Source organism: Alternaria atra (genome assembly GCF_907166805.1).
Source record: "Alternaria atra isolate CS162 genome assembly, contig: 23, whole genome shotgun sequence".
Lineage (NCBI taxonomy): Eukaryota > Fungi > Ascomycota > Dothideomycetes > Pleosporales > Pleosporaceae > Alternaria > Alternaria atra.
Genome location: NW_025091321.1, coordinates 4,197,088 through 4,218,184, shown reverse-complemented (window position 1 = coordinate 4,218,184; position 21,097 = coordinate 4,197,088). Strand labels below are relative to the sequence as shown.

At 51.6% G+C, this 21,097-nt stretch overlaps 9 protein-coding genes across 9 annotated transcripts; 3 read left to right on the top strand and 6 right to left on the bottom strand.

Annotated features, from left to right (window-relative positions):
* Positions 1-3,512: 3,512 nt before the first annotated feature.
* On the top strand, positions 3,513-3,922 carry ALTATR162_LOCUS4952 (uncharacterized protein; the record flags this gene model as incomplete). Its single annotated transcript, XM_043312568.1, has 2 exons — positions 3,513-3,824; positions 3,914-3,922. 2 exons carry the CDS (start codon positions 3,513-3,515, stop codon positions 3,920-3,922), a joined length of 321 nt encoding a protein of 106 aa, XP_043168503.1.
* Positions 3,923-5,527: 1,605 nt separating this feature from the next.
* On the bottom strand, positions 5,528-7,405 carry ALTATR162_LOCUS4951 (uncharacterized protein; the record flags this gene model as incomplete). Its single annotated transcript, XM_043312567.1, has 1 exon — positions 5,528-7,405. The coding sequence occupies one exon, from the start codon at positions 7,403-7,405 to the stop codon at positions 5,528-5,530; it is 1,878 nt and encodes a 625-aa protein (XP_043168502.1).
* A 741-nt stretch (positions 7,406-8,146) lies between these two features.
* On the bottom strand, positions 8,147-9,250 carry ALTATR162_LOCUS4950 (uncharacterized protein; the record flags this gene model as incomplete). The annotated part of the gene is made up of 1 exon (XM_043312566.1): positions 8,147-9,250. The coding sequence occupies one exon, from the start codon at positions 9,248-9,250 to the stop codon at positions 8,147-8,149; it is 1,104 nt and encodes a 367-aa protein (XP_043168501.1).
* Positions 9,251-9,685: 435 nt separating this feature from the next.
* ALTATR162_LOCUS4949 (uncharacterized protein) lies at positions 9,686-10,748 on the bottom strand (the record flags this gene model as incomplete). The annotated part of the gene is made up of 3 exons (XM_043312565.1): positions 9,686-10,470; positions 10,529-10,560; positions 10,621-10,748. The coding sequence occupies 3 exons, from the start codon at positions 10,746-10,748 to the stop codon at positions 9,686-9,688; spliced, it is 945 nt and encodes a 314-aa protein (XP_043168500.1).
* Positions 10,749-11,261: 513 nt separating this feature from the next.
* ALTATR162_LOCUS4948 (uncharacterized protein) lies at positions 11,262-11,740 on the top strand (the record flags this gene model as incomplete). The annotated part of the gene is made up of 2 exons (XM_043312564.1): positions 11,262-11,315; positions 11,369-11,740. 2 exons carry the CDS (start codon positions 11,262-11,264, stop codon positions 11,738-11,740), a joined length of 426 nt encoding a protein of 141 aa, XP_043168499.1.
* A 512-nt stretch (positions 11,741-12,252) lies between these two features.
* ALTATR162_LOCUS4947 (uncharacterized protein) lies at positions 12,253-13,066 on the bottom strand (the record flags this gene model as incomplete). Its single annotated transcript, XM_043312563.1, has 2 exons — positions 12,253-12,648; positions 12,710-13,066. 2 exons carry the CDS (start codon positions 13,064-13,066, stop codon positions 12,253-12,255), a joined length of 753 nt encoding a protein of 250 aa, XP_043168498.1.
* Positions 13,067-15,406: 2,340 nt separating this feature from the next.
* ALTATR162_LOCUS4946 (uncharacterized protein) lies at positions 15,407-17,505 on the bottom strand (the record flags this gene model as incomplete). The annotated part of the gene is made up of 2 exons (XM_043312562.1): positions 15,407-16,849; positions 16,903-17,505. The coding sequence occupies 2 exons, from the start codon at positions 17,503-17,505 to the stop codon at positions 15,407-15,409; spliced, it is 2,046 nt and encodes a 681-aa protein (XP_043168497.1).
* Positions 17,506-18,104: 599 nt separating this feature from the next.
* On the top strand, positions 18,105-19,808 carry ALTATR162_LOCUS4945 (uncharacterized protein; the record flags this gene model as incomplete). The annotated part of the gene is made up of 2 exons (XM_043312561.1): positions 18,105-19,182; positions 19,240-19,808. 2 exons carry the CDS (start codon positions 18,105-18,107, stop codon positions 19,806-19,808), a joined length of 1,647 nt encoding a protein of 548 aa, XP_043168496.1.
* A 336-nt stretch (positions 19,809-20,144) lies between these two features.
* On the bottom strand, positions 20,145-21,035 carry ALTATR162_LOCUS4944 (uncharacterized protein; the record flags this gene model as incomplete). The annotated part of the gene is made up of 1 exon (XM_043312560.1): positions 20,145-21,035. The coding sequence occupies one exon, from the start codon at positions 21,033-21,035 to the stop codon at positions 20,145-20,147; it is 891 nt and encodes a 296-aa protein (XP_043168495.1).
* Positions 21,036-21,097: the final 62 nt, after the last annotated feature.

Below are 21,097 nucleotides of genomic sequence, written 5' to 3'. Positions count from 1 at the left end.
TAATGCGACCGTCTTAAAGGCCGTGACGTCGGCAGGCGGTGTGGCAGCGGTCAGTGCAGCTGTTTTGGACGCCGAGGAAGCGAAACTTGGCCGCGCACACTCCTACAGACTCCAGATTCCCGGATTCGCGCGAGGATAACCGTTCGATTGCGCTTTGGGCACTGGGTGGGGGCTTCTTTTTGGTGTTGCGAAGACCCTTACGCTTGGCTTGGTGTTGAGGGAACGAGCGGAAGGCCGCGATGATTGCGCGCGACGACGAGGAAATGACAACTACACCAAAACGATGATAACGGCGCAAAAGGAAATAGCAGGGCGAACGCAAAGGAAACGGATGCTAGTATTAACCCGCGCACTCTATCCGGCTCTCTGGAGACGCAGGTGCAGCTCCTGCGTCAATCTGCAGACAGGCGAGCTATGGTGGGCTACGTGTCAAGCGTCGAACTCCTCCGCTAAACTACACACGTCTGTTGCATGTCCTTTTTCCCGTTAATAGTTCAGATGGGGCGTTGCCAGCTGGCATCGAGGCTAGAACTGCCATAACATATTCTCCTGCTCGACGTCAACGTCTCTCCAACACGGCCGCTTTCGAGGCTCGCCAACGAGCGCATGCAGGGCTATGCCTCAGCTGCAGTCCCGGATGAACCACACCGTTTGCCAGCGCATCGTTCCACGGCTTGGTGGGGTGCAGTATGCCATCATTCCTACTTGTCGGTCTGCCGCAAGAGACGCTTCGACAGCCCTAAGGATGGCGTTTTCAACTCAGCCACGGACAGCACGCGCTTGCGTTGTCACTCTGTCTTTCTACCCACGGTGAGGACTAGCACGATGCATGCTGACGAGACGCTGATGTAGACTTGTGTTCCTGGCATGTCAACATGTATCCTGCAGGCTTAGCAATATGCCCGAGTGGAGCAATCTGCAACTCCCGGCCTCGAAGGCGAAGATGGCGACGATGACCACATTTAGAGACCTGCACACCATTTCTCCATCCAAGGAACTAGTATCGATTGATAAAGTCGAGCTGTCGTCTCGTCATCTGCAGGATCTGGCGGCGTATCTGCATCGAAAGTCTCCACATGAATTGGCGGTGAGACCGGACGCTTATTGGCTGAAATCTCGAAAATGCTGGCGAATGTCATTGGCAGCTAAGAACTACTATTGATAGCCAGCCTTCTCGATCTTACATCGCATGACGCCACTATAATGTATAGCAGAGCTCCTCAACCAGCAAATTGGCTGCAGCGCGCTTGGAATTCCAGGACCAGGTGATTGGGATATACCAACGAAGAACGGCCGGAAATGACGACAAGCATTGCGCAAACCTTAGCAACACCAAGTGTCGCAGCGGATGTAGTCCGCAAGCCGACGGTAAGGCGGGTCGAGCAAAACCCGTACATATCTGGCGAGAGACAAATTCGCAAATCAAACAAACTACTATAATAGCTACTGTAATGCTACCAGCCCAGCGGCGCAAATTTCGCTACCACCAGGTCGTGAGTTTGATCGCCGCCCTGTATGCACATCTCCCGGAGAGCACGCATTCGTGGGGTATGAGCAAGTCAAACATCTGCTATGTCTTGAACAACCCGGAGCCGCCCATTTCCGCTTGTGCAACAATATCAGGCCAGCCTCGCCAGGGCAGGTGCTCATGATAATCGGTGAAGACTTACCTTTAGATGTACCACCTCATCTATAATGAACGGTGATAAGCCGCCGACCATCTTCGAGATCTCCCGTTCCGCAATGAAAATCCGCTCATCCACTCGAAACGATGTGTTGTGCTTGTCTGACCAAACGGATAAGCTTACAATTGCTTGGTTGTTCACGGGTATCAAACTATCAAACCGCGCAACTTGAGCAACAGACAATAGCGGCCCACCGTTCGAGACATACGTGGTAGTACAAAGAGCTACGAGATGCGGACGGAGAGATGGTCACAACATCGGTCATCTGCTATTCTCTTGAGCGTTCTCATCCATCACTTTCATTGAACCACCACTCCGTCTCCATTCGCTCCCGCATACGTTCGTTCATTGCAATCAAGATCCGACCTCCCTTCGCTTCGTATTCCTATCAACCTTGACCGACTATACCAACGGCCTGTCCTAGCAATTCCACGGTCATTATTATCAACATCACACCAATCACCGCCTTCCAATGTGTTTCTACCATGCCTACTCTCACAAGTGTGGACACACCCAGATGATCTTCCAGCAACTTTGTCCCAAAGGCCAAATAGCGCAGCGAAAGTGCGCACGTGGCCACGACGGCGTAATCCTCGCTACAGTCAAGATTGAGACACCTTGCAGTGTGTGTCCGGGCTAGGTGGGATTCTCTTCTACACAGCATCACTACGAATACTAAGCACTATGTAGTGGCTGAGTGACAGATCTCACACAGTAGACGGAATGTAGTAGGATCAATCAGAAGCATATGAACGCTCAATCGCAACACATAGATTATAGAAGGAGGGTCTGTGCTTAGCCTACAGGTATTTCACTTACGTATCCTCGACTACTTGGTCATGTTTTCCGAATGTATTACAACCATTAGATTTACAATGCCCATGCTTTTCGCTCGAATACCTTCAGCCTGCTTCTCAACATGATGTCCTTCGATGGTACACCCACGGGAGCGAAACGGCCCGTTGCACGTTCACGGCACTCTGGTCAGGGATGAAGCTTGAACCAACTCTATGCAAAAGGAAATTCCTAGCTACCCCACCACTCGGGCTGATCATGTCCACCCACAGCAAATTCAACCGCAGATCGGGGTTTGGTAGGTAGAGAAGACAAGGGTTCCTACACCACATGCTCGCGTTCGGATTCGATGCTTCAGACTTCTACCTCGGATGCGATGATCGCCGCACTAGACGTGTATTTAACCGAGAGCGACGCAGAAACTCATACTCCTTATCAGCGCGAGAACAGCTCGCGATCTAGAGTGAGAAGGTCCACATGTGACACATTGTGATTCTAGTCAGTTCCTATCGCAACGACAGCGGCGCAAAAGGACGAAGAAGGCGTACGCGAACGTATCTGATAACATCAAAGCCATAAACGTCTTCTACACAACTAGAACTGCAGCCGACGATTGATCAGCGCCGTAAGGATGTTTCTTATGAATGTTCTGATTGGTTCAATGGGCTCGGTAACCCAACGTCCCGCGCCTCAACTCACGTTTTCTCGGTTCCAGATGCCCATCTGACATGTCGCTTGGCTAACGAACGCCGTAAAGAATACGGTCGTGGTTCCAAATGGTTGCGTTTTGATTGCAGCGCGTGATCAGGACTTCTATACAGAACGGAGGGTCGCCCTGATGCTTCTTTCCGAAACTTCTTTTTGCGCTCGCCGCAATCTGTGACAGTTTGTACTTTGTGTAACAGACACCCCATTACCGCGAAGCTGTTTGGTCTGACCCACAAGATACCCGTTGATAGGTTCCACATACCTAGTGTCCAGCGGCCCGCAGAAGGCTTGCTCTGACTGCGTTGAGCCGGGCCCACAGCCGTTATGCAGGCAGCCGATACCACAGAAAAAACTCTCGGCCCAAGCACGACTCATCCCAACGCCGAGGACACGCAAGCATCTGGGGAAGTCGACCCAAGATTGGCACAGCCAAAGGATAGCCTCGAGAATAAATCAGCGCATACTGCTACGAACGATCAAGCCCATGCCGACGAGCCTCAAAACAAAACGGACGCCAAACAACCAGACGACGAAAAGAACCCCACAGAAGTCATCGCAAGCGAAGAGAAAGATGTCGATCCCGATCCCGAAGACGAGTCCAAATACCTCAGCGGTTTCAAACTCGCCATCCTCTCCGTAGGTCTCTGCTTAACAACCTTTGTCATCGCCCTCGACAACACCATCATCGCAACCGCCATACCAAAAATCACAACCGTCTTCAATAGTCTCGATGACGTCGGGTGGTATGGCTCCTCATACCTATTGACAACAACCTCGCTCCAACCGTCTTTTGGTAAAGTGTACACCTACTTCGATGTCAAATACACGTACCTCTGTGCCCTTGTCATCTTCGAGGTCGGCTCCATTATATGCGCTGCGGCAACAAGTTCGCCCATGTTCATCGTGGGCAGAGCGGTTGCGGGAGCTGGAGCGGCGGCGTTGTATTCGGGTGGTATGACCATCATCGGGTTCTCGGTGCCGTTGAGGAAAAGAGCTATCTACATTGCCGCTCTTTCATCCATGTTCGGTATCGCGTCAGTCGTTGGACCTATCCTTGGAGGTGCGCTGACAGATAGAGCGTCTTGGCGATGGTGTTTCTGGATTAACCTGCCTTTCGGCGCGGTGTCGCTCGGGGTTGTGTTTTTCTTCTTTACGAATCCGAAGCGGCAGTACTCACATCTTCCTGTCAAGGAGCGGCTTAAGAATATTGATATTACGGGTGCTGTGTTCTTGATTTGCGCCATCGTTTGTTTGCTCTTGTGCTTGCAATGGGGTGGGTTTAGTTACGCGTGGAGTAACTCAAAGGTGTGGGGTACGTTACTGGGTTTTGGTCTACTCATCTCCGTCTTTATCGGCATACAGTTGCGTCAGAAAGATCGAGCGACGATTCCTGTTCGCGTCTTTACGCAGCGAACGGTATTGGTCAGTTGTCTGTATTCAACTCTACTATCGATGGCGCTGTACACGTAAGTCTAAATCACCGCTGTTGTCTTCGTCTTCAGCTTGAAGTCTAACAATCACCAGGCATATCTTCTATCTGCCCTTCTACTTCCAAGCAATCAAAGGAACCACGGCCGAAGAATCCGGCATCCGAACCATCGCCTACCTAGTCAGCATTACCTGCTCCTCCATCGTCATTGGCGGCCTCATCACCGTCGTCGGATGGTATGCACCTTTCATGTGGTTTGGCAGCACCATCTTCGCCATCGGCGCAGGCATGCTCTACACGCTCAAGGTCTCATCCCCACCGGGCCAATGGATCGGCTACCAAATCCTCGCTGGTATTGGCGCAGGAGCCGGTGTACAAATCCCTTTCGTCGCTGTGCAGGTCGTCACAAACGAGAAAGACATGCCTACAGCCAATGCATGCGTCATGTTCTTCAATTCGCTGGGCGGCGCGCTTTCAATCTCCATTGCGCAGAATATCTTTGTGAATACGTTGGCGAAGGAGGTGCCGAAATATGCGCCGGGATTCGATGCGAGGATTGTAGCTAATGCTGGGGCGACAAATCTGAGGAACGTTGTACCTGAAGAGATACTACCGGGGGTGTTGCATGGATATAACAACGCTATTGTCACGGCATTTATATTGGCTATCGCAACGAGCAGTATTGCATTCTTTATCAGTCTAGGTATGGAACAGAAGAGTGTCAAAGGGAAGAAAATCATGGCCGGTGGTGGAGCATGAGTATTTGTGGTGACGTATACATCATTTTATTGTTTAAGTTGTACACCACTATAGTAGGGTCTTGTGTGCTAGTGGGATCCTAAGCGCAATCTCCAGCTCTTGGTACGCTACCTCAATGTAAGATACAGGACTGCCGTGTCATGATACATGATCAAGACCTTCGCTCAAGACGCCTTACAAGATGCTTTCGAAGAGCCTTCTTCTCCTCCAAGCTCAACGTCGCCAACATCTCAACGGTAATAGCTTCTTCATCTTCATCGCGCTTGACCTCAACACACTCCCGCTCCATCAACGCCATCTTGAAGCCGAGCAGCTTCTCTTCTCCATCTTTACCTCCCCGTTCGCGGCTCGCAGCTGACATGTCCTCAATCTTAGGAGTTCTCAACGCTGTCATACCCTTCTCATTCAAGAACAAGTTCCGCCTCTCTTCCTGTCGCTTCTCCAGGTTCGTAGCATCAGCAAACACCACTTCGATTTGCTGCCAGCTTTTGTAATCCTGTTCGGCATGTGTTTCCCTGTAGCGACGCTCCGCTGCGTGCCTTAGCCTCGCTAGCTGTGCTATCTTGGCGGCTTCGATACAGATCCACTCTTCGCAATTAGGCCTCTGCGCTTCGAGACGTGCACGAGCTTCTGGCGTGTGCTGGTGCCGGCCCTGGATGCTAGAGAGCGGAGGCAGCAGAATAGTTAGGTTGGACCGCATAGGTGGACGACCTCGTGAAGCCGGTAGAGACTGAGGAGGAGCAAACGCCAGGGTGGGCGGACACGCGAGTCTAAAAGTTGCAGAAGCAGAGGTTGGCCATGTCGCAGTGAGGGGGGTGGGAGGCAAGCACATGGACGACTGAGACGAGAGTCTGAACGGCGTAGCAGTTCCAGACAGGCGAGTATAGTTGACATATGCTGAGTCGTTCTGGGTCGGTTCATGGTCGATGAAGGGATCGGTGTACTTTCGCGAGTGTCCAGGACCATTAACAAAACCTGGTAGAGGCGAAAATATGTTCCCTTCGACCTTGATCTGAGCGCTAGGCGGGTATACGTCGAACACAGGCGGTATGTGCATTGATCCGGTGGATACGTATTGCTGCACTTTAGGCGACGAAGGAACACGCTTCCTTTGCATTGATTTCTTCATCTGTGTAGCGTTTCCCTCTAGGCTTGTACATCCCATCTTGTAGTCGCGCAGAACAGCTCCGTTTGGGACCGACGAGAGCAACACACCTCCGTCTTCATCCTCACGAAGCTGTTCCCTCGTACGTCCAGGGCCCAGCGGCGAAGGGATGCTTGGCAGGCTCGACATCCTACCACTGAACCTTCGCTGATGCAAATTCATTTGAAGCGGCACATGAAGGTCATTTGGTGATCCCAGTGGGTTGGAAAAGTTTGACAGGTGAAGAGCTGCATCGTCAAAAGTGGCACGAATGGGGTTCTGTGCAAAGCGGAAGAGTTCAAGCGACGTCCCGGCATGTATCTGCACTGGTGGAGCCAAGCCAGGAGGTAAGACGCCCATGTTGTGCTTTGCGTAGGTCTGGTTCGGATCGTCGAAGTGATTTCGACGCGATGGATTGTTTGATATTCCAGCAAGTGGACGACTATGGAGCGAGAGCGGGTTTTCGAGTTCCGAAGTCCTAGAAGTTTGCGCATCATCCACCTCTGGTGTGATGACGGTGACGTTAGCGACCGAAGAACTGGTAAGGCTGCCACTGTGACCATAACCACCATTCCCCAGCTTCACTGTGGTATCGCTTGAGGGCGACTGAACACCACTACTACCTTCACCACCTTTCATGGCCCTGCTGAGTGTACCTTGAACGTCTTGAAGCTCCCGAGTCCACATTGATGCAGTGTTGTTCGGAAATTGCCAGTAGGCGGGTGAGTTCATCGTTTCGTGTAGTGCCTGCACTGAGCTCTCTAAGGCGCGGTCCCATCGAAGAGGTTCGATTTCCTGAAGTGACAGGTGTGGTTCTTCTATGCAGCCGACTGAGCTCGAGCGATCATACCGTTGCTGGCGGATGTTCACGGTCGTGCCGGTCATCGTGATGGGCTAATTACTGCGAAAGGAATGGAAGTCGAAACAATGAGAGGGGCTCAAGCTATAGATATTTGAAAGCTCATCGCGCAAGGGGAAACGTAATAAGCGACGATCTCGCTGACCGTGGTTGTGGAGCACTGTGGGCTGGAAGTCAAGGTGAACGTGGCTCGATTTGGTCATGCGGAGTGGTGAAATTGGAAAGCAGTGCTGCGCACCTGAAAACGCGCGGTTGGACGCAATATATATCCCCTCATCATTAGATGCTGTAATTACCGACCGTACATGATCCGAAGATATGATCTGAGAATATGATAGCCGAATCTCTAATTTCGATTCACCATTCCGATAGACTGAGATGGTAACCCACAAAAAGCGACGCTTGGCTGAGCGTAGACAGCACAGCACCCTCCTCTTAGCCTGACAGTTGCGGCATATACGCACTCCATCTCAATCAACACCTACTTCCTCCGCCCAGAGCAACATCTAAACAATCCACTACTTCTATTCGCCCGCAAAGACCTCGCTCGTTCCAACGTACCGAAATCCTGCACCAGACCCTAATCGACACTATTAGCAAGACTATCACTAGCAACAAGTCACAAAGATATTCATTGGGGTGGTTCATACACTGTTATGCGGATTCTGCCTCTCCAACGTGCCAACACCCTGCACCAGACCCTACCCACCAGTGTCAGCCAGTGTACTGTCCTACGCAGGTCAAAAAAAAGAGGTGAAAAGGACGCTTCATACGGTATTGTTTGGGTTTGGAAGAGATTGGACTTCGGCTTGGACTTGCGCTGCGGAAGACAAACGCGGTCTCGACGTAAGTGGGGTGCTTCCGCTCTGGGAGTCAGTATCTGTGGTTGTGGGGGTCGTTGTTGGTGAGGGTGTGGCAGCTGGGTCGTGTCTCGGTGTTGCGGGCAACTCTAGCAATTCCTCGAGAGTTCTTAGTGTTGGTATGGGAGCTGGGTCGTCCGTTGGTGGTGAGGGGAGTTTCGGGAGTTTCTCGACGGTTAGAGGATGGTACTCTTTCTCGCTTTCTTTAGCTGCCTCAGGTTGTGGTTCGATGACACCGTGCTGTATCTGAACGACTTCAGACTGTGACTCAGTAACCTCAGATTGTGACTCAGAGATCTCAGCCTTGGACTTTCCCTTTGTCTTGGCCTTTTTCGTAAAGTCTAACAGGCTAAGTGCATGGTCGCGGATCGGTATCCGTGAAGCACGACTCTCGTCCTTGTTCTTTTGCATTTCCTCTATCCCCCCAGCCTTCAGTTTCTCTTTCTCTTCCTCACGCATCTTCTTCCCTTCCTTCAATTTTTCCTTCTCTCTAACCAATCTTTTCGTATCCTGCAACAAGCCAGTCGATCCATGAATCGCAGCATTAATGCTCACCTTGTCCTCCTCAAGTTCCCACACCGGCTCCGGTCCAAGTAACGCTCTCTCCCTGGCTCTTTCCCTCTGATCTCTAGCTGTCACCCTATCCATCTCATTGCCAATGTCGCCAAGATCTATGATTGCGACTTCGTTTTCTAGAAGCGTCATGTACTTCCTTGCCCTCCTTCTCACACCGTCGTTGAAGTCTGCGGGGCCGTACGATTCCTCGAACCAATACGGCTGGGTATCACCTGTTATGTGTCGCGCGTATTCGTACTCGGGGTCACTGGCGATGCAGCTGTAGCCTGTGACGTAGATTGGTGGTGCTGGTGGAGATGGTGCTCTGCGACGAGGTTCGGTAGGCCGAGGCCTGGGCGGAGATGGTGGGAGAGGCGGTAGTGACGATAGGAATTTTTCTGTGATGGTAGAGTTTATGGTGGCATAGTCTGGAATATGTGGTGGTAAATCCGCCATCTCAAGGTTAGTTGGCAGGATGATCGGTAGATGATGCTTTGGCAGATTGGCTTATGCAGGGAGGCATTTTGGGATGGGACGAGAGAAATTGAGAAAAGAGTACTGAACACGGTGTGGGAACGCATCGGCTACTGTGACCCATAGTTTGCCTCATGCTGGTCCAGCAGTTTCTTGGTTCGCTATGGGAGAAATGTACGTGCACACTGTGAGTCCCAGGGTATCGTAGCTAGTCGTTGGGAATACGATCATAGACACAGCATCACGGCTGGCTGAACGACGACTGGATAGATACGGTAGTGTAGTGCCACGATTTGATGCGTGAGTTACTTAATGTATTGTAATAGGGTCCATGCCGCTCCATGACATTGCGAGCCAGTCCCCCAAGACCACCAGTCTAGTCTCTTGTACCGTGCTCTTACGCGACCTATCCACATTCTATGCCAGTTTTCCAGGTACGAATGGTAAGCCTCCACTCAGGCCGCCATCCACAGCCCAAGCTTGCGCATTAACGTAGCTAGCCTCGTCGCTGGCCAGGAATAGCACCGCCCTCGCGATCTCGTCTGGCTGTCCTCCTCTCTGAAGCGGGTTCAGTTGTCCAATCTTCTTCTCGCTTCCCCTCTTCCTCGCCGCATCGTATGTCACCCTGGTCATACCAGTCTCGATCAATCCAGGGCAAACAGCGTTACACCTTATGCCAGAGCCGGCAAGCTGGTATGCGCATGTCTGCATCAGGCTGATCACTGCAGCCTTCGAAGCTGAGTAGTCCGTGGGGCCTGCGTTGGATCGTAGGCCCGCCACACTCGCTGTGGCAATGATGCTACCGCTGGGGTATGGCTTCTGGTCCGAGGTTTTGAGCATAGCGCGAGATGCGTGTTTCGCAGCGAGGAAGACGGAGAGAGCGTTCGTACGCATGACGTTCATGAAGCCTTGTGTGGACTCTTCCCAGAACACCTTGCCGGATGATATTCCTGCATTGGCGAAGAAGACATCGAGACGGCCGTAAGTGTCTAAAGCTTCTTGGCAGACCTTTTTTACTGACGCTTCATCTGCAGCATCAAATTGTCGGGTATGTATCTCGGTGGAGGGATATAGGGAATTGAGTTGGCGCTTGTGTGTCTCGAGGTGGGAATCGGCGAAGTCGCATACGTAGATTGCGCGAGCACCGTTACGCGCAAATTGATGCGCACTGGCACGACCAATGCCTATCTCGGAGTTTGCACCTAGAAATGATGTTAGACAAGGAATTCATATGAAATGTGTTGGGGGTGTTGAGCTTACCAGTAACGATGATGACTTTGTCCTTGACGCGTCTACACGCCATCAGCAAACGCGCATCCGACTGCGACTCCGCACCACCTTTCCATACTTACTGACTTCCCAAATCTCCCGCGATACTCCTGATTCCCTTCAAACCCTCGAATGTCTCTGGCTCGGGTAGAGGTTCCGAGAGCTCCTTGCTCATCCCCTGCCGTTGGACCTTCGGTTGCGCGCTCGGCATCTTCAGTTCTTCTTGTTTAAATCAGTAAAGCTAGCTTTACGAGGTGTTGCAGTGTGATTGGTATCAACTTCACAATTGTGGAAGTTGTGGAAATGTCGAGCGGGTAGTAGACTTGCGGAGTTCGATGCGGAGGTTGCAGAATCTGGGGAAGATGCCGAGGCAAGTCATGCATTAGGGCTAGCTCACCTACATACGTCATCAACACACTGCAATCATTCGCAATGTATCGCATTTGCGCCATCATCGCGCTCAAACCCTCATGGTTTTTCCGATGGTGGCACCTACACAAATATTTCAGTAGCGAAATCAGCCATATTGGAGATGTTATGCAGCTAAGCAGGCACTATCGTCAAAACCAGGAGGCGCACTACTTCGTAAGGTTCAGCTGGTGCTTTCGTGGGGGCTAAAGACCTAAACCAACCACATCAGCTGTAGTCAGCTTCGCTACTACTTGCGATATATATAGCTGCGAAGACAGGCACGTGCCAGACACTATTCACTCCATTGTCCAACATGCCTGAATCAGAGCTGTTCCCCGTTATCTGCACTGCAGATATCCCCACCCCCGTAAGTAGCGTCCTTTTCGATCGACTCAACTTCCTTCCAAAACAAGGGCAAAGTCGTTGATGCAAAATAAAGGAAAGGCTGTGGAAACATTCCTGAATGATACCTACACTGGCAGCGAGCAGCTGGTCCCAGACACCCCTCCGAGCCTCGTGATCCTTACCATCACCATCACCAGCGACAAAGGTAGCGACGCTCTCTCTTCCAGCGCATCGCAACCACCATTACAGCCCTTCACCTCGCCATTCCTTGGTCAGTCTGTTGAAGACGCCGCTCAACACCCTGTTTTTCATAACGCCAGCTTCTTCGCTGTCCTGGACGAGCGCTCCGCCCGTGACAGTACCGCGCTGCTAACGGCTCGCGACCCGAATGGCAGCGTCCGCACGGTTCGTGTCACATTTTCAGAAGTCCAGAGGACGCTCATCTAGCTCGGTATTGGTTCCATCGGATTCGCCGAGATTCAGAGCATCGCCGCCGCACAGGGCAATGAGGGAGTCTATGGGGCGTCTGTTCCTGGGCAGGGCCCGCAAAAGGGCGGACCAGCTCCTCGAAAGAGGTTGGGTGCGTGATATTACGAGGGTGTACTTGGTGATATAGATAGTATGCCGGGGATTGTATAGGAATTGCTTTCACTTTCTATATGTTGTTTCCTCCGCTGCCCTCCCTTCTACTCTTGGGATGAGCTGTTGGTGGCAATGCTGTGGGAGGAGGAGGATTGATTAGAGGAAGCTCTCCGGGAAGTCGAGGAATCGTCAACAACCTCAACCTCCACCTCCTGAACAACCTGGGTAGCGATGGGTAAGTATATTAGCGATGGAAGGATATGCTCAGTGTAACAAGGTGACACTCGCTTGTTACTTTGCCAACGATGATATTACACTCTTGCTATTCGTTCCACCTGGAAAGAGATTCGGGCCTCAACCGAGGCGAATTCTTCTTCTTAAATCGTATTATGCGATCCCCGGATCAAGTTCAGCCCGTATGAGTCTTCCTGAGACTCCTCTGACTCCAGTATGCTCCCCATCTTGTTTTGCCTTCGCGTTGACCATCTCTTCCACACCAATAGTACTAGAACGACAGCTAGGATAATGCCCACAGCAATGCCATAATAGACGTTGTTCTTCGGGTCGCCACTAAAATTGAACCCAGTGAATCCATTGATGATGCCACCCAAGACGATAGCCGGACCAGCGAACAGATGAATCTTCCCATATATTGTAGGCCGTTTGTGTTTGCGGAACCGGAGATGATGGTAGAACCCAATACCCCATTGGAGGAAGAGTAAGACGAACAGGACCAGGCCGAAGACTTGGTGGCCGGATGTCACGTCTTTTGACTAAGAGTTTCTCGTATTAGTCTAAACCGTCTAGTCTCACGTGGATAGAGAGGAAGCTTACATGATGGTACATCTTACTCAGATAAATCCCCAGTCCCACTCCACCCAGAGCAGCAAGTACGCCTGCGCTCTGAACAATGCCATGTATCTTGACGCTTTCGAGGAAGCGGAGTAGGACAGCTCCAAGTGGGAAGATGATGGCGAATGTCGCGAGCATGATGGCTGCATGGGCTGGGCCAACTTTGTCGCCGTCACTCTCTGCCGCTCCGTCTGCACCCGCGTTATACGTAGTCGATAAGGCCACGCCGCTCGGGATAGTAGCCGTGTCTGTCTCAGTAGACGTAGCCTTGGTCATATCCATCCAGAAGTTTCCGTAAGCATCATGGCGCTTGATACCTGCAGACTTTGACGTACTCATGATCGCGCCGTCGGTTGGACCCCATGCGTATAGGAAAGGGTTGTTTGGTGTTGGTAAAGTCGAGTTTCCCATCGCCACTTCCGAGCGCAGTCACATTCTTGCAGTGAATGTTGGCTGAGTAGTAGCGGGTGTTGGAAGTGTCATCAACCTTGTTGTGATAGCCTGTTCCCTCAACCAACGCGCAGTCGATGCTTTCGCTGAAACTTGGCTCAACGTGGCCGTCTGAAAGCCTCGGTGAGAGTGTCACGCCTGATATCTGCTAAGCATCGCGAATGATGAAAATGAGAGATTAGAGGCACTAACCGTTCTTATCCGAGCTTTGGTAAACAATCCACATAACGCTACCATCCATTTCACTTCCTGTTCCAACACCGACCCACTGGTATGCCGCTGGTGCAGAAAAATGCAAGTAAACGTCGCCAGTCGTTTTTGCAGCGCTCAATGCAAACGTGAGGTTGCCATGGCCTGTGGAATATATGAAAGTTGCATGTGCAGCGTCCTCTGCTCGAATCGAATTCACAGCCGCATCTGTGTAGCAAAAGACTGCATATCATGAAAATGTTAGTACTGTCTCTTGCGCCCAAACATGACAGAATTTGAAGTGTCTTACTCACCCGAGATGAAAGAGAACAGAAAGACAATTCTTGAAAGCGTCATCACAGTTGTTTCTTTGTAAACGATAAGAAATGCTTTGGAGTGTTGTGATCGTAACTAAGGGCTAGACTAGAGTTGATATATCTCTGCTCACTTACTATACACTCGGGTCACGCAAGGGCAGCAAAGGACTTGGCCAATCACAACCAGTATGATCATGCTTGGTATATCGGAGTTGCCTCTATGTTGATTGGTGAAATGTTGTTCCAGACGTAGTGGCCCGTCGAGGTGACGCGTATAGTATTGAACACTAGTGCCAGACATCGAGGCTGAACATAAAGTTCTCGCCGCAAGAGAGCGCTGAGTAGTAGTGTAGCGGGCAAAAGCGGAGCCAACGCGAGCTATAGCTGCCACTTAGGTGCCTGACATCCTCCTCGTTGGGTATACCTAGGTACACATCTAGGTACACATTGAAACTTTAGCAACTCTTAATTCACAGAAACTTCAGTTCATTACACGTTGTAAGTTCATTGTTCCTTTACGACTATCCAAGAGCGTCCTTTCTGGGATGTTCGCATCGACGGGTACAGCACCCATCTGTCGGACTACTCTCCGGGGGCGCTGTAGGCAGCCAATGATGAGAAGCCAGTGACATCTTGCCGTTACGATACTCTCCAGATGTATCAGCTCGTGCTATTTCTGTAGACGCAAGCTTTCGACAAAAGCTTGTTTAGATTTGGCAAAGCTCATGCCGACTGACATGGGTGACAAGCCTTTTCGAGTACTAACGAGATGATACTCTAACCTGAAATGCGACGTTTTGATGGCAGGTTGGAAGCCTAGCATGCGCGCCTGCCATCTGTTATGGTCTATCATTATGTAATCTCGACGTGATTGAGTCCTGCCCATATTCACAGCAGCACAATTCACTCTGCATGACGAGAGAGTATCTGTACACGTTCGGACGCGTAACCCAGGCGTCTTGGCTTAGCCACCACTGCTGCGCATGAGGACATTCCTTGTAGCCAGTGCGTAGTTTCGGCAACTCAAAGACAATGACTGTAACTATCTCATCCCCACATAAAAATCCTAGCCAAGTTTTACTTTTTGCAAAGCGATCTCGGTCTGAGAAGGGCGACATTCTGGGAGGGCCAACATGGTTGCCAGCCTTTCGATCGCTGGCCTTGTTGCATTACGAAGAAGCTTGTTTTCGTAGTCAAGAAACAAGCTTTTCCGCACAGCGAAGTGGTGTAAGACTAAGGAACGGGGTAAGAATTTTGTCATATAGGCTCACTCAATTGACGGTTGCACCGCTTTAGGGGGGACATTCAGATGTTCAGAGGACTCTCGCTCGCATGCACTTGCCTGTGTAGGCACAGCTGAAGTTTCCTCGCACCCGTGCATGATCGAATATCTTTGTCTGAGTACTCCATCTGCTTCTAAAGACAAAGAGAGGTTGGTGCCGTATCTGACTCGTGGTCCCGTGCTGGAAGGCAGATAGTACAAATGCCTTCAAGGCACCCCATGATATTGTTCTGCTATACGAATTCAGCTGCGCGGGGGAGTGTTGGAGGAATGGTTCGCAGGCAATTGAGCAAACGCACGGTTGCATTGAACCTAGAAGGAATCACCAATGTTAACCTAGATAGATATGCTTGACACGATCTGAAGCCGACTGCCACTATGTCAACGATACGACTTCCTCTTATCCTACATATATACCCCGAATCAATGCCACAGCGATTCTCACTCCCCATTCCCATCCCCGTTCTCTCCCCCCGCAGCTTGCGCCGCCTGCGCCATCTTCCACCTTTGCGCATTCGCCATAAGTTTCGCAAGTTTCGCCGCACTCTCGTCGTCGGCTGGGAAGACATAATCGACGTACTCCTCGAAGCTGTCGTCGTCCAACTTCCTCCTCTTCTTGACTTTCCTTGGCATCTGTCCCTCAATCTTGCTCTTATCATCTGCGCTTCCATGCACGTCTTCGAAAGTCTTCCATGCAGAGAGGAGCGCCACACGGTCTTCTTTGAGGTCGCGTTCCTTGAGTCGGGTATGCGCGCGTGTGAAGATTTCGCGGGCGCGGGATTTGGCAATCTCGCTGATTGTGTCGTCGTCTTCTGGGGTGGATTCGTCGGGCACGCCGAGTTCGAATTGCGCGTAGGAGAGCCAAACTTTGACGTGGTCTGTTTTTTGGAGGAGACGTTCGTATAGTGCGCGTGTGCGGTCGTACCCGCCTTCGCCCTCTTCGAAGTCGATGTATGCTTTCCAGAGAACTTCCGGCATGTCCATCTGCGGTTCGTCGACAGCCAATTCGAAGATGGCTCGTGCGCGGTCGAGGTCATCGAGACCGCGCTCTAGGTTGGCGAAGTTGATCCAGGTGTGGCAGTTTGAGCCATTCCACTCGATGTACTTGGTGTACAGCTGTCGACAGCGGTTGAACTCAAAGAGCTTCATCTCTAGCTCAATGTATCCCTTGAACAACTTGTCCTTTGGACACATGCCTAGACTCTGACCTAGCAGCTTACGTGCAGCAGTGAGCTCACCTTGTCGCACCAGGAAGTGAGCAAAAGCCAACCATACTTTGCCGAATGTGAAGCGTTTGTGTGGTAGCAGGCGTATGCATTCTTGGTATATCTGGCGGGTACGCTCAATGTCGTGCGAAACTGTCTCCTCCCAAACTGCGTAGAAAAGCCACAGGTAGATGTACCGTCTCCAGTGGCGCTTCTCCTGTGTGGGTGGGATCTGGGCAATCGCTCGCTCATATATGTCTCTGACTCGGTCGGGGTTGCCAGACGTCTCTTCTAGTCGGGCGAAATCGATCCAACTATCGTAGTTCTTGGGGTTTTCCTTGATCTGTTCCTCGTAGTGTACCCGTCGTTTAGACAAGATGACATCCTCGATACCGTCCCGGTCTCCGTATTGCTTCTCGAAGGTTGTGAAGGCTTTGTGTAGGTTGACTGACTTGGATCGCGGCATACGATCCAGGGCGAATTTGTAGATGGCTCGGGCTCGTTCCAGCTCTTTCAGTCTTGCCTCGAATTTTGCGTATGCCATGAAGAGCTTCTCGTCCATGAACTCATCTCCCAGTGTGGTGACGGCAGTGCCGTAGACGTCGCGTACGAGGTCGCTGGTGCCATTCTCTTCCTCGAATTTCGCCCATTTGATCCAATTCTTAGGCTCGGGATGTACCTGAATCAGTCAGTACCTGTTTCGCATGCAGTTCGTACAGGGACATTACTTACCACCGTGAATCGTTCGAAGATAGCTCGACATCTCTCGAATTCGCCGTGTCTCTTCTCCAGCTTGATGTACGAGCTCCATGCCGCCTCCTCAGGCTCCCACTGCATCCATCGTTCGAAGACTGATCGGGCGCCATCAATGTTACCAAGTGTCTCCTCCATATAGACATACTTGTACCATAGCTTATCCACTCGCGGGAGGATGGTAACAGCGCGATCGAGGAGGTTACGGGCATGCTGGACGTTGCGATGCTTCATCTCGCTCTCAATGTATCTCAGCCACAGGGGAACTGAGGTTGAGTCGACATCGAGAGCTCGCTCAAAGATTGATCGGGCGCGCCTGAACTCCTTCTGCTCCAGTTCCCACGAGGCATAGCGCATCCAGTTGTTCATGTTGATCCGATTACGCCGCACATAGTCCTCAAACTCCTTTCTCTTGCGTCCCTGGAACTCGTGCAGCTCTTCGATGTCAGCGAATCGCTGGGTGGGCGCCTTGAGCTTCTCATCTTGACGGTCGACGGCCTCTCTTAACAGCTGTTCAGCAGATATCTGGACAGCCGCCGCGGCCTTGTTCTTGACCCGCGGGGGTCCTCGTGATGCCTCCATGTTCGAATTGTGGTATGGTAATCGAGGGCGTAATATGGGACGTGGAGGTGTTTGCGCGATGACGAGGGAGGACGAGGCGCACGTCAGTCGTGGATGTCAAGGCCGTCGCGCCTCGGCTTTATAGTACTAAGAGAGCTTCGAGGTATAGTCCGTCTCGCAGAAACTGCTAGACACGTGATGGAGGATACTTGCGCAGGCCAATCACGATACGATAGCTAGGCGACAGCAATTATCGTATATATGAAGTGGTTCTGGAATGCGACAAGATTATTCTGTAACGTGAGAACGCGACTGCCTTAGCGCAACTTTTATCCGCTGCGCGCCAAGCAATTAGCACTTTCACGTCACTGCCGTCGCAACTTCTCTTTCCCCACGACACTCGACAAGCGCATTTCCAACTCGACCGGCGGCCAACCCAGGCAACAGGTACGTAGAATACTGCGCCATAACGAACCCAAGACTCAACCGAAATCTACTAGGAGGGTAAACCTCTGGCCGCCGTCGCGACTACAAACAGCGCATTCCTCCAGAACACATCGCCGCACAGCGACCACTTCTCCGCCGTACCCATCTGGAATCCCTCTAGAATACACTAAATCATGGCGACTCTCGAGCAAGAACTCCTGGCGGATTTCGCAGACAGTGGTGACGAGGACGTTCAGGACCTGGAGAATGACTTTGCTGAGGGCTCGGGCGATGACGAGGACATGGTAGATGAGGAGGCGCAATATCGGGAGAAGAAGGACAAGGAAGACAAGGGCCCTGCCGACATCCGATCCGCTCAGCAGCTCAAGACGAACCTAGACCCCGTCCTCAAGCGCATCGAAGAGACCAAGGACCAGATGGACATAGTCGAGGGCGAGTCTTTCGAGGAGTCTCCAGAATACCAACTCCTCACCGAAGCAAACGAATTCTCCACGCAGATCGATGGCGAGACCGCTACTGTCCACAAGTTCATCCGCGACCACTACTCAGCATTCTTCCCCCATTTGGAAGATCTAATCAAGAATCCCGTCGTCTACGCTAAAGCATGTTTGGTCATTGGTGGTGGGCCTCTGTCAAATATCAAAGACATCAGCCCCAAGCTTCGGCAAATCGAGGGAATGGAGCCCGCCCAGGTCATGATCGTTGAAATTGAAGCCACACGCGTCGAAGGCAGACTCCTCAACGAAGCTGAGCTCGACCTGGTCTCGAGCGCCTGTCACCTGCTCCTTGAGCTGCACGCCGCAAAGTCCAAGATTCTGGGTTTCGTCGAGTCCCGAACCGAACTGTTTGCGCCCAACCTGACTGCATTGATCGGTAGTTTGACCGCCGCCCATCTCATCTCATACTCTGGCGGTATCGCAAACCTAGCCAAGACTCCTGCTTGCAACATCGCCCCCCTAGGGTCAACTAAAGTCTCGGGAGCTACTGTCGGTCTTTCGAACATGGGTCTGAGGCATGAGGGCTACCTCTACCATAGCGACATTATTCAGAACCAGAGGCCGGATCTCAGGAAGCAGGCTCTACGTATCGTGTCTGCCAAGGTCATCCTAGCCGCTCGTGTGGACGCCCATTCCAACTCCCACACCGCCGACATAGGTATGGATCTGAGGAAAGAATGTGAACGTCGTTTGGATAAGCTGGTTGAGATGCCGGCCAACCAAAAGGCTGGAGGAAGGGCTCTCCCCGTACCTGGTAAGTTCTTCATTTCCACTTTTTCTTTTAAGCTTCAATAATAACGTTTTGCCGCAGATGAGAAACCATCTCGCAAGCGCGGTGGAAGAAGAGCCCGAAAAGCCAAGGAAGCAACCGCTATGACCGAAATCCGCAAAGCGCAAAACCGGATGACTTTCGGCAAAGAAGAGAAGGAGGTCGGATACGGTGACTCCGTAAAGGGTATGGGCATGATCGGAGCAACCGATACAGGTCGCCTCCGCGCCCAACAAATCGACCCCAAGACGCGAGCCAAACTCAGCAAGAAGAACCCAGGTTGGGGTGGCGACACCACACTGGGCGCAGCATCCTCGCTCAAAGGCTTCGGCGCAGGTGGCACGGCAACCAGTCTCCGCGCACAAGGTCTACGGACTGGTGGTGTGGGACTTGGTGGCGCTGGCACAAATTCCATTGCGTTCACGCCTGTTCAGGGCCTAGAGCTTATTGATCCAAAGGCTCGGGAGGAGGCGAATAGGAAGAGGAAGGCGGATGAGGATAGGTGGTTCAAGGGCGGCAGTTTCACACAGCTTAACGGTAGCTCGAAGGTGGATGCTGGGGGTTTCAAGGTGCCTGCGTTGCCGAATAAGAAGCCAAAGACTGATTCTTAATCGGCTCTTGCGATTCTAGGGGGTTAATGTGGTATGTTGTTTGCATCTATGGCGTCTTTTTTTTTGGTGGCATTGCAATGCTGTATGCATTAGGCGGCGTTTTGCGGTGCGATACCATTATTGGGGATATGCGGTGGCCTTTACATAGTGTACTCTGGATATGGTTGAACTTGGCAGCTTTGTTTCACACTGCCTCGTATGTGCCAAAAACATTTTCACTTCTCAACACATACATGGGTTTCATGGTCGAGGAAAAGGGGACTCATCTATCTCTACTACCGTCCAATCTACAACACTTGCTGTATGAAGTATTGTTCTCTATCCCACCCTATCCTACTAGCCGCCCACCTGCGCCGCAGCCTCCTCCAATTGCCGTCTCCAAGGCTCCTTCCTCACCTCGAACCTCTTGTACATCTCCTGTTCATGCCTAGCCATATGCTCTCCGATCGTCCAGGTACCTTCAACGATGAGATTAACGTCGCAAACATCGCAGTACCATTCTTGTCTTCCTGAAGCGTCTGCAGGAGAAGGAGTCGACTTGGCTTCGTCGACGTAGCATTCCGGTGTTATTGGTGGTGGAGCCTGTATAGCGGGAGACGAGACTGTGGTATCTCCGTCGCATAGCATGTCCTCATCCCACTGCATGCTTCTCTCAACGTTGTCCACATGTTCTTCGGAAATCAGGTGACGCTCCCACTCAACGCCAGCGTATGTACCGTCGCAGTCCTCGCAATAGTGTGTGTGCTCCGCTGATGATTCTTTTACCACCTCTTCCATGCCGGTCATGGATTCGTCGTCTGTGATGGTCCTGTCAACTGTGATTCTCTCATCGTCGGCGATACTCTCCTTTCTCTGTGACAAACGCATAGCGTTGAATACATGGCTTGGAGAAGCCAAATGGTGCGCCCAACGCACACCAGGATATATATCGCAGTCCTTGCAGTAGCGCTCAGACAGCTCCTCAGATAGGTTTTCCAGTTGTGCCACTTCCGTCTCCGCGACGAGGCTTTGTGGACAAGTAAGTTTGTTGCGCTGCCTAGTTTTTGCCACGTTGATTCGATGCAATCGCCCTCCCAAATGACACTTCCAATTTTGCGTCAGGTAGAATTTGCTGCAGTCTTTGCAAAAGTGCCCAGGCTTCTTCTCGCTATGTGCCTTGTCCATTTCGTTCATCTCTGTGAGCTCTTCCGACATTTCCATGTCTTCTGAATGTCCCCTGTGTTGCATGTTCCTTGTAACATTATGCATATGCCGATGAGATCTCAAGTGACGGTTCCAGTTTTCGCCCG